Here is a 16,754-nt window from a genome sequence, read left to right as displayed (position 1 = left end):
ATCATCCAAATTAAGATGATAGGACGATGATATTACAATTGCTTCGTGAATGCGTGTAACATGTAAGAGAAGAGTTAAATTTGAACTTTTGTGGATGCTGTTACCGTGCATGCTGCCGTAGTTTAATGCGCATGCGCGACCACTTCCCCAGCAGCAGGTAAACTAAACCACCATGGCGGCGAGAGGCCATGTGCAAGACCCCAACGACCGGAGACTCAGACCCATATACGGTGAGCTCCAGCCGGCACGTTCGGACGCGCACGTCGGCTTCGCTTGAGCGTCGTTGCACGCCGTCTTTCAAACGCCACTTTGTCCCGACCGGAGGGGCAGCTTTTTCGCGGCCCCTCCATCGGCGACCACGGGTTCCGCTGCCCCGCTTCGCCCTATGACAGTGCACCTTCCCTGGGCTTGCCCCCGCCACCGCAGCCGGGGGTGCGCTCCAAACCTCTGCCGGTAGCCTCCCGGTGCTAACATATGCAAAATCTAAGAAAAACAGTCAGACAATGTTGACTGCTTTCCCGGCGAGTCTGCTTCACCTCCGGTGCAAACGGGCGCTATTTGACAGCTAGCTGCGGATGCTAACGTGTCGCCTAGCACGACTTTCATTGATTCGTCGTCTTTTTTCCAGCACAACTTGTTCATTTTGTGCCGGTTTTTCGTCGCCGGCTGACAGTCGGTCAAGTTTAGCCTCGCTGGGTGCGCTCACATTTGGGCTTTTGTCGCTCTTGTGCCGGGAGTTGAGCGGCTAAGTGGTTAGCTTCCAGTTAGCATTTCCCGGGACAATGCTTCATGCTAAGCCGGCTAACTAGCGTGGAGCTGTCACAGGTCTTTGGATTCATCGACAGTATTTACACGCACGTCATTACTTCGGTAATCATGTATGCTTGTGCTGGGAGGTATGTTTACAAAAGTGGCACAACCCCCCACAAAAGACTAGAATTTCAATTCCCCCTCTGAGATGATCATTTTAGAAATAGCAAATGACAATGACATTCAAAACACGTGTTGCTTTTTTCCTCTTATTTTTTCTGTATTTGTCATGAAACCATACGTTTTTTTCCTCAGCTTGTTATTCCCAGCATTAACTTGCATCAACTTCCACAAAAATAATAGAAATCCATTTGGTATAAAAAGTCTACACACCCCTGTTCAAATGCCAGGTTTGAATGATATATATATATATATTTTTTTTAAATAGCCCCATGATAAATTATTATTACTCAATTGACAATACCCCTTCCCCCAGAGGATGTAAAAATAATCAACATCATATCCTTGCACAAGTTTGCACCTGGAATGTGGCTAGCCAGAATTAACCCATCAGTCATTCAAAGTCATGTCAAATAAGAGGTCCTTTCTTGTCATATGCAAAAAATTGTAAAATTACGGAGCCCGAAGGTGACATGGAAGAAAAAAACAATACTTTTCTCAAGTCAATACCTATTTCTTGCTAAGTTAATTGGTGTAGCAAATAGTTTTTGTTTTTGTTTTGTTTGTATCCATAATTTTTTCCAATAGCAACTTAACGTGTTAAGAATTATTCACTCATCTTCAATATAAATAAAATCACCTTAACTGCACTTATGGAGCGGCTGTATTGATAGAGTGTAATGTGTGAAGATGGTCAAGGTGTTCATTTTTGAACACTTGTCGCGGGACTATCGGGCATGAAGACAACGTAACGGAAGCAAATGTTGCTGACAAGTGTCAGTCAAAGTTTGCCTTCTCGTGGGGCGGCGACAGAGGAGCGATGTGACCCACTCGCTGTCTGCTGCAGTTAATTTTGGCAGGCAGGCAGGCAGGCAGGCAGGCAGGCAGGCAGGCAGGCAGGCAGGCAGGCAGGCGGGCAGGCAGGCAGGCAGCTGTCCCTGAGAGGCCAAACGGTGTTTGAATGACGGCGGTGCAAAAGGAGCGGCCGCAAAATAGCGGCGCGTCACCGTGGTTGACATGCAACGTGGCGATAACGTAAAGGTCATGAGCAAGACCCTGCAAAGTTGCATTCGCTTTTCCAGCTGGTCGCCGTGACGTCGTCGTGACAGCTGAGCCGTCAAGCGGCCCCGCCCACAATGTTTGAGAGCCGGTGGCTTGTTTTTTTTTTGCCGTGCATTTGAATGGATGTTTGTTTGCCCTCAGACTACCTTGACAATGGCAACAACAAGATGGCCATCCAGCAGGCAGACAAGCTGCTGAAGAAGCACAAAGACTTGCACTGTGCGAAGGTATCGTCGGCAAATGGCCGCCAGAGAATTTTTCCCAAAAAGGGTCCATTTGACCTTTTTCAATGCACGTCCAAATGTTGCTTGAGCAAAGAGCTGAATGACGCAAAGTATGATGACATCACTTGCGGTTTTTTGATCGCCCGTCCTCCTCCTCGTCCTCCTTCTCTACTCCTGCCTCTCCTCATTGTCCTCTTCCTTCTCTTTGTGCTCCTTTTGCCTCCTTCTACTTCTTGCCCTCCTCTCCTCATTCTCTTCATCCTCCTCTACTTGCTATGATGTTCATCCTCTTCTTCCTCCTCCTCTGCTCCACCTTGTCCTCTTTCTTCTCGGATTGATCCTCCTCATCCTCTTCTTATTTCTCCTACTCCTTCTCCTCTTCCACGCTCTCCGTTCTCTCCTCCTCCCCATTCCCTTTTTTGTCATTCTCCTCCCCTTCTTCCTTTTCTCCTTCTCTCCTCCTCCTCCTACTTCCTCTACTCGTCTTTCTCCTCTGATTGTTCCTCCTCTTCCTCTTCTTATTTATTTTCCTCCTTTTCCTCTACTCCTCCTCATCCTCCTGTTCCACACTCCATCCTCCTCCTCTACTCCTCTTCCACTTGTTCCTTCTACTCCTTCGCCTTCCCTTCTTCTCCTCCCCCTCTTTTTTGTCATTCTCCTCCTTCCGCCCTCATTTCTTGTCCATCTCCACCTCTTTCCTTTTCTCCTCTTCCTTCTACTATTCTTCCTCATCCTCCTCATTGTCCCTTTCTCTCCTCCTCTCCTACTCGTTCCTCCTCTTATTCCTTCTACTCTTCCTCCTTCTCCACATGGTCCTCCCCTCTTTTTCTTCTCCCACTCTTCCTACTCCTCATCTCTTGTTCCAAACTTCTTTCCTCCTCCTCCTTTGATTGTTCCTTTCCTTTGTTACTTTTACTCCTCCTTCTCATACTCTTCCTTGTTGTCCTCCTCCTCATCTTCCTCCTCTTCCTTCTCCTCCTCCTCCTCTTCTTCCTCCTCCTCCTCCTCCTCCTCCTCCAGGTGCTGAAGGCCATCGGCCTCCAGCGGACGGGCAAGCAAGATGAAGCCTTCTCCCTGGCGCAGGAGGTCACCTCGCTGGAGCCCACAGACGACAACTCCCTACAAGCGCTCACCATCCTCTACAGGGAGATGCATCGGCGTGAGTACACGCACGCACGCACACGGACGCACGCACGCACGCAGGTGCAATGGTGGGATTGTGCGTGCTAATTGGCGTGCACGTGTGTGTGTATGTGTGTTGGTTGCAGCCGAATTGGTGACCAAACTGTATGAGGCGGCGGTGAAGAAGGTGCCGCTCAGCGAGGAGTATCACTCGCACCTCTTCATGGCGTACGCACGCGTCGGCGAGTACAAGAAGATGCAGCAGGTAAAGAAGTGCGAACACGCACACACGCACGCACGCACGCACGCACGCACGCAAGCAGCTTTCATCAAACAAAATCTGCTAGCTTAATGCTAGCATGGGAAATGAGCACAGAATTCGCCGTTCATTTACAAACCTGGCTACGATTTTTGCAAGATCCTCGTGTGAAAGATTTTTGCGATTTATGACTTGATTATTCATTTTGTCTCTTCAGGCAGGAATGGCCTTGTATAAAATCGTCCCCAAGAATCCGTATTACTTCTGGTCCGTCATGAGTCTGGTCATGCAGGTACACGGAGTTGCCATTCTCATCAACAACACGCCCCCCCCCCCCCCCAAAAAAAAAACGTATTTTTATGTGATGTCATGTTGTGGTCGTTCAGGCCATCTCGGCACAGGATGAAAAACTGTCTCAAACCATGTTCCTGCCCTTGGCGGAACGCATGGTGGAGAAGATGGTCAAGGAGGACAAAATTGAAGCAGAAGCGGAGGTACGAGTTTTCACGCAGGAAAATGATGCCCACAAAAGTATTTGGACATTAATCAATCAATCAATTAGTGAAATGTATGTATTAGTGTTGAGGTGTCTGGCGATTTACATTTTTTAATTGAATGACTTCAATAGTTAACTCACAATTATCGCAAATTTTATATCTGTTCTAAATGTACAATACAATATTTTTTCCAAAGTTTTCCTACTCTTGTTACCATAAAAGTGGAAACAAATGTTAAACTAGATACAGTCATTTTATGATCAATAAAATGGAGTTAAAATTAAAAAGCGTGTGAAATTGATTTGGCGTTGAGATCATTTCTCTGCCACGAGATGGCATTATTGCATTTGTAAGACATGGGTGACAGCTCAGTGCATTTTCTTTACATGAAGTAACTTGTGAAATGATGCACGTTTTTCAAATTGTAAAATACAATATGACCGCATTGTCCACAAATATATGCATTATTATTATCAAATGTTTTACCGTTGAATGTTGACGTGGGCGTGTCTGCTGTGTTGCAATTAATCATGTGTTGTGATGAATCGTGCGTTAAAAAAAAAACGAGTAGCATTAAAGGAACTTGAAACGAACGCGCTCATTTTGACCCCCCCGAGTAAAAAGCGTTTTAAAAGAACTAATATCAGGCGCCTGATTTGTGATGACGCAAGATCATTTGTGGCTTTAAAATGTTTGCCATCCAAATGTTGGCTTCAAAAGGTCAACATCTGTTCACAAAATTTGCCGCCGACGCACACCAATATCCCGAAATTAGCAAAAAAAAAAAAAAAGGAACTCTTTGCATCCTGTACCAAAACTTGTGTTCATGTCGCATTTGCACGATTTGAAAGTTGCTGTTGACGTGCGATTGCAGGTGCAGCTCTACTTCATGATCCTGGAGCGCTTGGGAAAATGCGAGGAGGCGCTGGACGTGATCAGGGGTCCGCTAGGAGGTAAAGAGCGATCCGAGCGTCGCGTCTCGGTCGTCCCTCGTTCTCACCGTGCGTTGTCACCGCCGCAGACAAGCTGACCAGCGAGCTTCAGAGCCGAGAGAGCAAGTGCATGATGCTGTACCGCCGACTTCGACGCTGGCCCGAGTGCAACGCCCTCGCCCACAAGCTCCTGCTCAAAAAGTCAGCCTCATCTTTTGTTGACGTAAAACAAGGTTATTTACGGCAAAAACAAAATCAAATAACAACAAACATGCTTTAAAAAAAAAAAAAAAAAAACGAGCTGAAACTACTTTTTATGTTTACAAAACTAACTAAAACTATAATTATAGTGAAAATGTCCTTTTGTTTTAGTTTTTGGTCAGTAATTTAATACATGAGCCTTTGGGGATGATTTTAGCTATATTTATTTCCATATTAACTGGAATAAAGACATTTTCAAGTTTGTCACACAGAAGTGATGTCATCGAGCGGCAGCCAATAGAAAAGCACCTTCAGGAGATGCCGCTTCTCAGCGGGAAAAAATTGCCTGCTTGACTTTTGCCTCCAATGGCTCGGCTCGCCGGCTTTTTCATTTAACTCAGCCCAAATGCAACGTTAGTTTTTTTTATTTTACCATGATTTTCATTAAATATTGCGCACAAGTAATATGCATTTAAAAAAATAAAAATGAATACTGAAGCTAACTAAAACTAAGCATAAAAAAAAACCTACAATTGATGCTTTGTCATTTTCACGTCATTTATCTTTCAATTGACTTCATAAGCATTTTGCTTCGCTTTCAGCATTTCCATGCAATTTCTGCAGAAATTGCACTTAGTCTCGTTAAAAGGTTTATTGCCTTCAAGCTACAACAAGATGGCGCCAAAGTAGCGCCTCAATTCATTCTGATAGAAGTGAATTCCCAAACGGCAATCGGCGCATAGTTGACTGTATAACTTAAGATTCCCGGTGCAGATCAGATTGACATAGCAACAGAGAGAGGCTGGATTCTGATTGGACCAAAACCAAAACAAATGGACGCACTCGCATGCATGTGCTGGAAGCGGTGCAGTTTGAACTCCCTGCCACTTGGTGTCCCTCTGCTCACAGCCCCGATGATTGGCAGTTCTACCTGGCCTACTTCGACTCGCTTTTTCATCTCATGGATCAGTCGTGGAGTCCGCCGGAGGAGGACGGAGAACAGTGAGTACACGGCGTCCATTTTGAGTCCAAGTCGCAAAGCGAGATTGACCGTTCACAACTTGGTTGGCCGCCACGCGTGCAGCTGCTCGGAAGGCGCGGTGCACCACACGGTGGCGGAGGTGGCGAGGTTCGTGGAGGAGAGGATCGCCAGCGAGGACGACAAAGACGCCCGCTCGCTGCGGGGGCCTTACCTGGCGCGGCTGGAGCTCATGCACCGGCTGCGACAGCGACGCCTTCCACAAGAAAGCCAGCTGGGTAAAAAAAAAAACAGCAACAAAAACGCCCCAACCCGCTAGCGCAACATACGTGGGGCAACTTTTCACATTTTTCTTTTTTCTTCATTTATACACGCTTTCCACGCCTCATTAAAAAGCCTTAAAAGTCATTTAATTCAGGCCTTGAATTGCATTGAAATTCATTCAAAAGGGTGTCCAGAGAGAGGCATTAAAAATGTCAATACAATTGAGTCACTAAAACGCCACTTAGCAAGAATAAATGTGATACCAATCTGTGTATTTGTGGAGCCCACCGGTTGCTTCATATTCCAAATAGCAGTTGCTCTGAATTTGAAAAGAAAAACGGGACTGTTCCTCGTGCAGGGGTGGCCGAGTCCGGTCCTCGATAGCCGATAGTCCTACGGCCCGTTTTCCGTGTCTCCCTCCTTCAGCGCAGCTGAATCTAATGATCAGCTCATCAGCGCGCGTTGCAGAAGCCTGATAACGATCCTGATCGTGAATCAGGTGTGTTAGTGGAGGGAAACGGGCTGGATCGTGGCTCTCGAGGACCCAACTTGGCCACCCCTGACCTAGTGGCTTTTATTTTGTATTTCACCTCAACGCAAATGTATGACTCATCTTTTTTGGTTGAAAAGATGCAACCGCATTTGTCCACTTTTATGTTAACATGAATGAAACGGGTACGAAATTGCTTTTTCCTTTTTTTTGCAGGAGAGCCTTTAGAGCTGATGGTGCAGTTTTTCGTCAAGTTTGGCGACAAGCCTTGCTGCATCACAGACCTCAACATTTACCTCCACCTACTCGCCGCCGACCAGCACGTGCAGGTGAGCGCCGGCGCCGTCCGACGCCGAGACGGCCCAACGTGATCGGCATCTCTCCGTCTTCAGCTGGCCCATCGGCTGAGCCAGTTGGCCCCGCCGGGACCCGACGCCGACGGCTCGGCCTTCCCGGAAGACACCAAAGCGCTGCAGAGGCACTTGTGCGCGTGTCAGCTGAGTCGGGCGCTCGGCCTGCATCACGTCCTGGACGCCGACGCCAAGCTGAGATTGGTCGCCGAGCTCAAGGCGCACTATCGCCACGGACTCAAGTTTGGTGAGGAGCACGCGGCGGGATGCGTTGCCACACTAAATCCGAGAAGAAGAAAAAAAACAAATCCTGTTAAAAAAAAATTATATAAATCAAATACAAAGATATATACAGTAAATAAGTATAAAATGAATCAAAGTCAAAATCGATAAACCTAATTTTATTTCTCGAGAAATAAGATGTTGAAATCCTTTTTTTTTTCTCTAAAAATGACAAACATATTCTTGAATGCATCCGACTATTCTCCCAAGAGTACTACTTGCCTGTATTTATTTATTTTTTACTCATTGCATAAAAAATAAAAAAAATTCTCAAAAAATATATATTTGTATTTTAGGGAAATAAGTGTTTTTCAGGGAGAAAAAAAATAGACCATTTAGTGGAACAGCATTTTGGGAAAAAAAACCTTTTTCAGAAAGAAAAAAAAGAAAAACCTTTAGCTGTTCTAGTAAATCTTTTTTCTTTCAGGGAAGAATTTTTTTGGGGGGAAATGCAGTTTTTTTTCTCAAAATGTACTATGTTATTTTCAGAAAAATAAAAACTTTTTATTGGAGAAAAAATGACACATAAATGACGTCTTGTAGGCTTTTTCCTGATTTTTTTTTAATTTTTATTATTATTAATTAATTGCAAGAAGTGTTTTGGGAAAAAAAATTTCTTCTATAGAAGTCAAATGTAATTTCTGGAAAAATGCACATATTTCTTGAAAACGACTTTGACTTTAGCTGTTCTAGAAGGCTTTTTCCCTGAAAATGTCTTTGCCCTCCGACAGGGAAGAACACTCTGAAGACGGAGTTGCAGTTTTCCGACATGTATTGCCTGATGGCGGCTCACGTCTACATCGACTTGTGGATGGAAAGCGGTGGGTAGTCTCTCGTCTGTCTCTCGTCTGTCTCTCGTCTGTCTCTCGTCTGTCTCTCGTCTGTCTCCCGTCTGTCTCCCGTCTGTCTCCCGTCTGTCTCCCGTCTGTCTCCCGTCTGTCTCCCGTCTGTCTCTTGTCTGTCTCTCATCTGTCTCTTGTCTGTCTCCCGTCTGTCTCCCGTCTGTCTCCCGTCTGTCTCTCGTCTGTCTCCCGTCTGTCTCTCGTCTGTCTTCCGTCTGTCTCTCGTCTGTCTCCCGTTGTTTCTGTCTTACGCTCTTTCTCTCTCTCTCTCTCTTCCTCCCCCTGGTTGTTTCCTGTCAGGGGACGAGACGATGGCGTGGCAGTGCCTGGGCCTCCTCCAGGAAGGTTTGTCCAACAGCCCGTCCAACGCTCAGTTGAAGCTGCTGCTGCTGCTGGTGTACTGCCGCCTTGGCGCCTTTGAGCCGGTGGTGGATCTCTACGCCAGCCTGGACGCCAAGCACGTCCAGCACGACACCATCGGCTTCCTGCTGACGCGCTACGCGCTGTCCTTGGGACAGTTTGCCGCCGCCTCGCAAGCCTGCAACTTTTCTCTCCGGTTTTTCCACTCCAACCAGAAAGATGTGAGTGCTCCTCCACGTCCTCTCCGCTGACATTCCCGCGTCCTTGCGCTCGCAAAAGTCATTTCATTGAAGCAGTTTCATTTCACGCTGTGAGCCATTTTTGTGGACATTTATGATTATTATTCGATATAATAAGATCAATTATTTATTACTATTTCCTATCATTTTAAAATGTATAATAAAATTATTAAATAATTACTTTTTATGTAATTATTATTATTAATTGATTTATATTTTGATTAATACATTTTTTAAATAAATAAATGTAATAATTTATTATTTACATACATACATATTTATTACATGCAATTATTTCATATGATAAGCTTCAATTATTTCATATTTAGCACCTTTTATACGGTATTATTTTAAACCTTAAAAGAAAATGACTTTTTTTTTTCTGCTACAAAAATCTGCTTCAGTCCCATAATGAAGTTTTGCACGTGAGATCACGAGATGCACTCGTTTGCCGACACCCACGTCACTCACCTGCCTTTTAAAGTCACACACATTCAAAGTCACAGATACTACAATGTTTGAACGTGAGGATAGCTAACCCAAATGAATCCTGCGCCCCCATATGCTAATTATTCATTGGCGTTATTTGATAACTGAAATCATTTTTCATGCCATTACACAAATGCGGTTAGCGGGTAATCAGGGACCAGGCCAGAAAAAAAAAGTACAATAAAATAAATGAAAATGAGTGATCAGTTCTAGTGCTGTCACTATCAAATATTTTTTTAATCGATGAATTTCGACAGCTCTAATTGTTTCTAAAAATAGGAGTCATTCCCGGCACACAAAGTGTCATCAAATAAAAAAAAGTCCGATTTTTAAAAATAGTTGTTTTCATTTTTCTGGCCCAGACCTCCGAGTACATCATCCAGGCGTACAAGTACGGCGCCTTTGAGAAGATCCCCGAGTTCATCGCCCTCAGGAACAGGCTGAACCAGTCGCTGCACTTCGCGCAGGTCCGCACCGAGAGGATGCTGCTCGACTTGTTCCTCGAGGCCGACATGTGAGCACACGCCCCCCCCCAAAAAAAACAACCAATGCCCGCCTCCGTTCACCTTTGTGACGACGCTGTGTTGTTGTTCTTTTTTTTTCTTTTCTTTTCTTTTTTTTTTTTCTTAAAACGTTGTTTTCCAGTGTGTTGAGTCTGGAGGAGAGTGTGAAGGCCATGTGTTTGTCCGCAGAGGAAGAGGACATTCCCTGGGACAACATGAGGGACAACAGAGACCTCACGGTGTTCACCTGCTGGGACCCCAACGAGCGGTACAAAACACACGCGACCAATCGTGCTCGTTCGGCAACATCATCCACGTAGTCTTATCGTAATTGACCATTACAGATGCGTTTTTAACTTTAACTTTCTTCCTATTCTTGTTTTTCTTTATCTTATATTTTATACTTGTTTTGTGTTTTCTTTATGTTTATATGATCAACAAAACCATAAAGCAAAACATTATCGGCACCAATATTCAGCATTTTGACCAATATTGACATTGGCCTTAAACATATATATATTTTTAAAGATAATATTAAATATATATATATTTTTAAAGATAATAGATCCATTGAAAAGTCTCCAAGCTTCAGGGGATTCTTTATTTCACTTTTCTTGATGCTGCTGAACCGGAGAACTCTGAATATTCCGTTTTTGTTTGAAATGAAAACTGTAACATTTCCGATAACCTTACTTAGGAAATAGAAAATATTAACCACAATTAGTTTGGTCATAATTAAAATCAGGATTAAGATAATCATTATTTTTTTGGTACAAAACAAGGAAATGTTTAAACATGTTAAAAATATTAATACAAATACATTTCTTTGAAACACTGCAATTCTGCAAGATGTGTTAGATTAGTCATAAAAATATAAATAAAGTGCAAATATATAAATTTAAAAAAACTCAAAATTAGTACTAAGAATTTTTTATTTTTGTTTACAATGATGCCGATTTTGTGATTGTGGAATGTAATAATTGAAATTGAAATCCGGTTCATTGCGCAGCCCTCACCGGACTTTTTAAAGTTAGTTTTCTTTTAACTGCTGATGATCCTGCGAGGTCCCTGAACGTGTTGTTAGGATTTTAAAACAAAGATGCATTTTATTTAAAATAAAAACTCCAACATCTTAAAAGTTGTTCAATAAACATCTGCTTAAAAATATTTTGACAAAGTTTTTATTCATTTAAAAAAAAAAAATTGACGCCAATATTTTCCCTTTTAGTGGAAATGAATATCGGCTCCAAATATCGATTATTGGCTGTCTTGATTAAATTAAGTATTTATTATTATTATTTTTATTACAATTGAATTCAAAACTAATTTATTCATGAAAACAAACGTTTATTTATTGATTTATTTTGACCATTTCACTTTTTTTACATTTCCTTTCTTTTCTTTTTTTTTTAAATACCTTATCTGTCTGTATAAAAACAAAAAAAATGTCTCCCATGCCGCCCAAAGTTTTCCCATCCCCGATTTTGTTGTAAACTTGCGATCTGGCCGCGGTCACCCGACAGGAAGTTGAACGAGGAGCATCGGCGGCGTTCCCTGGAAGAAGAGTGCGCGTGGCTGCGCTTGCGCTCGCTCACGCTGCGCCTCCTGGCGGCGCTGGCGGCGCTCGGGCACAAACCCTCGCCGGCGGCAGCGGCCGTGACCGAGAACGGCGTGGCCGACAAGACGTCGACGCTGCGCGGCCTCCTGGCGCAGCTGGGACACAACCTGCAGACGGCCACGCAGCTGGCTGAGAGACGCACGCAGGTGTGCTAATCGTTGCGTCCGCCTGGAAGTCCGTGCTAGCGTAGCGTGCGGAATTAGCTTTTGTCACAGTGACCTTGAAAAAGTAAAAAAAGTACCTGATATAAAAAGTTGAGTTAGGGATAGACCGATTAGACCGAGATGATTACCGGTGTCCATATTTGGCTTTTTGACAAATATGGTCTTCGGCCCTTTTACGAATCTGAAGGGCGATAAAGCTGGTATCTTGCTTGCTAACGTCACTTCCCTTCCTCCCCAAACAGTACCCGTTCCTGGGACCGCCGGCCACTCGACTGGCGGCCGCCCTGTCCTGTGGCAGCTGCCAGTGTCAGGCGGCAGCTCTGCAACTGTCGCTCAACGTGCACCAACTGGACGCCGTCGGACTCGGTGAGCGCGCACGCTCCTTCCTCCAAAGGCCGCCGCCTTTTATTGATTCATTTCATACAAGTTGATTTGACATTCATCCATTTGATTGATTGGCTCAACTTTGTCAGGATTTTTTGTCTATTTTTTGTGTGTGATTTCTGTCTGATTCCTGTCGTCCGCTGTTTTGCGCTAAGATAGTGTTGTCAATATTGAACATTTTTAGAATCGATTAATCGACTAATCGGATTCATTTTAAGTTTGCATTAAAGTGTATTGCAAAACACATACATGATAATAATCATCATCATCATCATAATGATGAAGAAAAACCCCCGACGCTAATATTTTACCTTTGGTATGGGGGTGGCCAGAGAGTGGCCACCATGTCGCTCCGCTCCTGCTAAAACGCTAAAAAACAAACTTTCAAATAATGTCATTGCCATTTGCTTTTTTTTCATAGGCAAAGTGGAAAATGGATGAAAATGAATTAATGTGAGGGACCAAATGTGATGAACTTTGTCCCCCCCCCCAATGTGTTCTTTTTCTGAACCTGTGTTGTCGTTGCCGGTCTTCCCGCCCGCCAGACGAGTCGTGCGAGCTGCAAACGCAGATGTGCAACGCCTTCAAGTCGCTGGCCGTTCAGCTTCAAGGTGGCCGCCGTTTGCCGCGAACCGGACGGCCATTTGCCAGCGCGTCCGCGTCTTCACCTTCTTCTCGTCTGCCCGCAGAAATGCTCAACAAATGCAAAGGGGACCTGCTGGACATGGAAGGCGGCAAATTGAAAATCCGCCCGTCTTTATTAGAAAACCTCATCTTCTTCGTGGAGGTGCGCCCGCCCGCCCGCCCGCTCGCTCTTCCTTCTCGTTGTCGGCCATCTTGTTCATTGCGCTTCCGTGCAGACGGTGTGCGTGGTCTTGTGGGTCGCCGGCTTCTGCACCAAAGTCCTGCGGCCGCTCAAGTCCAGCCTACAGAAAAAGAAGAAGAAGAAAAAGGACGCAAGCGCAGCTCAGGTAGGCGCGTTTGGACACGCTGGCGTTCGACCAGGACTTGAAAACAAGACCGTCAACGAGAGGAATGTGAAGGCTGAATGAAAAGTCGGGAACGATTTGGAATCGTACTGAAATGCATGCAATGACGCTCGATGACCTGGAAAGAGCGCAACCATTGAAAGTTGGAGTGGTTCGAACCGGTGGGAAAACAACAAAACGGTCATTTGGGGCTTTTAGTGGAAGTTTGAAGGGTGAAAATGTTGAAAATCATCTCCAAGGTGACTTGAATGGAAATAAGGGTACGAAATTGGGAATTGCACGTAAGGCGTGAATCCTGGGAATAAGAAAAATGCAAGCGGTCGTCACGTGAACGTTTGGAATATGTCGACGTTTGAATGGCGAGAATCGGATGAAAAATGTGGAAGTAAAAAAGTGCGAGCCATAAAATGGAAACTCATCGAGTTGAAGGCCTTCACACAATAAAAAATAAATAAATAAATCAATCCCCTCCAAGTCCGCCGCCTCTGCTCAAGGTTCCGTTGTTGTTCCCGCAGCCGGCGGTGGTGTGCGGCTTCCAGGAGCTCACGGCGAGCTTGCAGGACGTGCTCGCGCAGGCCCTGGAGCACATCAATGGACAGGAAGTTGCCATAACGGCGCTCAAAATGGCCGACTTGTCCCTGGAAGGATCCACAGAGGTCAGTCACTTCCTGTGCGGGTTGTCGGACAAGGCGGCCGTCAAAGGAGACCAAGCAGTGTCCCATGCGAGCGGTTAGCTACCAGCTAACTGGCATGCTAAAATAAATATTAAGCCGTGTTTGGCAAGAAAAATAAAAGTAGCTTGTCAGTAGATATTTTCAGTCCTGTGAACTTCCTGTGCGTTTTCCATGTACTCGCTGTGTGCTTCCTTCCGTTTCACCACACTTCCTCTTCCTCTGGCCTTCCTTCCTACTTCCTGTGTCATTTGTGAGCACTTCCTGCCTACCTCCTGGCTGTTTCCTGTGCACTTCCTGTCTTCTCTTTGTACTTCCTGTGCACTTCCTGTGCACTTTTCCATATAAAAGTCAAATTGGTACTGCATGAAATCCTTCACTGAATCGAAAATCAATGTGAATCGAAGCGGGCCCTCCTGAATCGAAAATCAATGTGAATCGAAGCGGGCCCTCCTGAATCGAATCGATTTTAGAAATCGGAATCGATAGCCAGCCCTATTTAACAAGAACTGATGTTCCATAATTAATCGATATCGGCTTGTACGGAAGTTAATTGAATCGGGAAAAGTCGAACTGAACTGAACTCTTGAGAATCGAATCGATTGAGGAAATGAGGCCTAATTGTATTTTTTTGTGCGCACTTCCTGTTGACTCGGGTGGTGTTTTGTGTCCTTTCAGGAAGAGTATTCGTTCACCGGGACGGCCATGGACAAGCTCGTGAGCAGTCACCTGCGTTCGCTCCAAGAGGCGGCGGAGCTGCTGAAGAAGCGAGCGGACTCCGTCAAGAACCTGAAAATCTGAAGGCCGCCCGTCACGCTCGTCCGTTTGCCGGCAGCGCATTTCCCAAACACTTTCAGACGCTCCTTTTTAGTGCAACTAGTAAATTATTGTACACAACAGGTTCCGGTCCAGTCAACCACTATTTCTTTTTGCTCCATCACTCGCGTTCCCGTCTTGGCGTGCAAAGACGCCATCTTTGTCACACTTAAGATTCCATCGGACTTTCACGCCGGGTTTTTTTGGGGTGCTTTTTTTTCATCAAGTGTGTCTGAAAGGAAGTCAAGCTTCCTCAGTAGTCGCAGTATTACAAAAATAATACATAGCTTGCGCCACTTCCTGCTAGAAATGGTGGCGGTGGCGCGGGGTCACGTGACATCCACGATAGCCAGCAAAACACAAACGAGACGGATGCAAAAAAAAGAAGTTTTTATTAAATGCACACATTTTGTGTGTGAGTGCGCATTTGTTTGTTTGGCGTGGAGGCTGATGCGCCTCGAAGGCACTGAGCTTTTATGCAGTTGGCGTGTGTGCGTGTGCGCGCGCGTTGTGTGCGTGTGCGCGCGCGTGTGCGCGCGCGCGCGGGGCCCTTCGAATAAAACACTTTGGACCTAATTGGGAATCGCAGCGGTGTGTGTGCACGGTAAGTTAGTGTGTTGGTGCGTTGTCTTATGCAAATGATGTTTTGCTCTCATTTTTATAAATAACGCATTATTGTAAAGTTATGAACTATTAGGGAATAATTTCGATGTAAAAAAAAAAAAAATCCCAGTGGTAAGTCCCCCCCCCAAAAAATAAATCAAAATGTCGTTTTTTTGGGGGGGGGGGGGGGTTGAAACAGCTTCTGACTTCAGCAAATGCAACCTCCCATTGTTGCAAATTCAACAAATGACTTATTTTCTTTTCAATTCTGCGCAGTCTATAAAATGTCTTCAGTACTGTTATCAACATCATTTGCATAATTGGAACGTGTGCAAATGTGCGTGTGGTTTTGTCTTTGCTACATTGTGGGGCCCGTTTTTCCACGTTTAACTATTGTGGGGGCATTCTGGTGGTCCTCACAAGTTCAGACTTGGTTTTAGAGTTTAGGTTTGAATTGGGTTATGGTTGAGGTTAGGGGGAGGAATGGGGACAGGCAATCATTTTTCATGGTTGGGGGGGCGGGCTAAGAAATGCATTATGTCAATGAGATGTCCCCACCATGATACAAAGACGCGTGCGAGAGGTTGTGTGCATGTGAGAAAAACTGATTTTGTGTATTTGAGAGAGACGAAACGTGTTTATGTTGGAGAAAACTTTAGTCTGTTGCGAGCGAGTGGAAAACGTGTGTATGTGTGAGAGGGAGAAAGTGAACGCGAGAGCTTGTGTGCATGTGAGAGAGCATTTGGGTGAGTGTCGAGTGCGTGTGTGAGAGAGAAAGAGCTTTTGTGTGTGTGTGGTGTTTTCGAAAGAGCTGCTGCACTTTTCAAATCAGCTCCTTTTTCACGACAACACATTGCTGGGATGTTAGCAAAACGGATGTGATCAACATGAGGAGGAATTTGCGAGGCCACGTGACGTCCAGCTTCCCGCCGCTTCCTTTACGTCACGCTACAAACCTCCGTTCAGACTGGCTGCGAGACAACAACAAAATGTGCTCATGACTGACAAACTGGAGAGCGACCAATCTCACCATCCTCTTTTGTTAGAAAATGGAAAAAGAGAAACACTGGAATGTCAAAGCCTTTTTTTTAAAATAAATAAATAAATAATAAAATGCTGAAGGTGAAAATTTGAATTAATTGCATTTGACCTGATTGGGGTTACGAGCGATCGGGAGTCGGTCCCAGCTGGATGAGAAAATCATCGAGAGTCAAATAGTGGGCGGGGCTTACCCGGAGCTACACACATTTCTGACGTAGCCGCGGTTTGCCGCTAGCCTTTTGCCAAGCAACCCTCGAAATCAAATTTGCTTTTCATTTCGCATCTGAGTTTGAATTGGACTTTTTAAACTGACCTTTTCAAGTCAAAGTTAAGAATGGAATTTAAGATTATTTTCTGCGCGTTTTTTTTTTTTTTAATGATACATGTTGGCCTCAAATAATGCGGTATATGCCACGCAGGAGGCGCGACTTCCGGGTTTCACA

General features: G+C 44.9%; 1 protein-coding gene across 1 annotated transcript; it reads left to right on the top strand.

Moving 5' to 3' along the window:
• Positions 1-121: 121 nt before the first annotated feature.
• On the top strand, positions 122-15,250 carry naa25 (N-alpha-acetyltransferase 25, NatB auxiliary subunit). Its single transcript, XM_086097629.1, has 23 exons — positions 122-230; positions 2,134-2,219; positions 3,237-3,375; positions 3,485-3,603; positions 3,815-3,889; positions 3,984-4,091; positions 4,969-5,047; positions 5,116-5,227; positions 6,137-6,229; positions 6,312-6,484; positions 7,177-7,289; positions 7,353-7,557; positions 8,324-8,413; positions 8,735-9,015; positions 9,885-10,036; positions 10,168-10,293; positions 11,549-11,789; positions 12,050-12,173; positions 12,737-12,802; positions 12,881-12,978; positions 13,052-13,162; positions 13,696-13,836; positions 14,530-15,250. The coding sequence occupies exons 1-23, from the start codon at positions 173-175 to the stop codon at positions 14,650-14,652; spliced, it is 2,913 nt and encodes a 970-aa protein (XP_085953755.1). The 5' UTR covers positions 122-172; the 3' UTR covers positions 14,653-15,250.
• The last annotated feature ends 1,504 nt before the right edge of the window (positions 15,251-16,754 follow it).

This window comes from Leptonotus elevatus, chromosome 15 (genome assembly GCF_054856555.1).
Source record: "Leptonotus elevatus isolate MCC_2025b chromosome 15, RoL_Lele_1.0, whole genome shotgun sequence".
Taxonomy (NCBI): Eukaryota; Metazoa; Chordata; class Actinopteri; order Syngnathiformes; family Syngnathidae; genus Leptonotus; species Leptonotus elevatus.
Note: the sequence above shows the minus strand (reverse complement) of the source record. Positions and strands in the feature narration are given on the sequence as shown.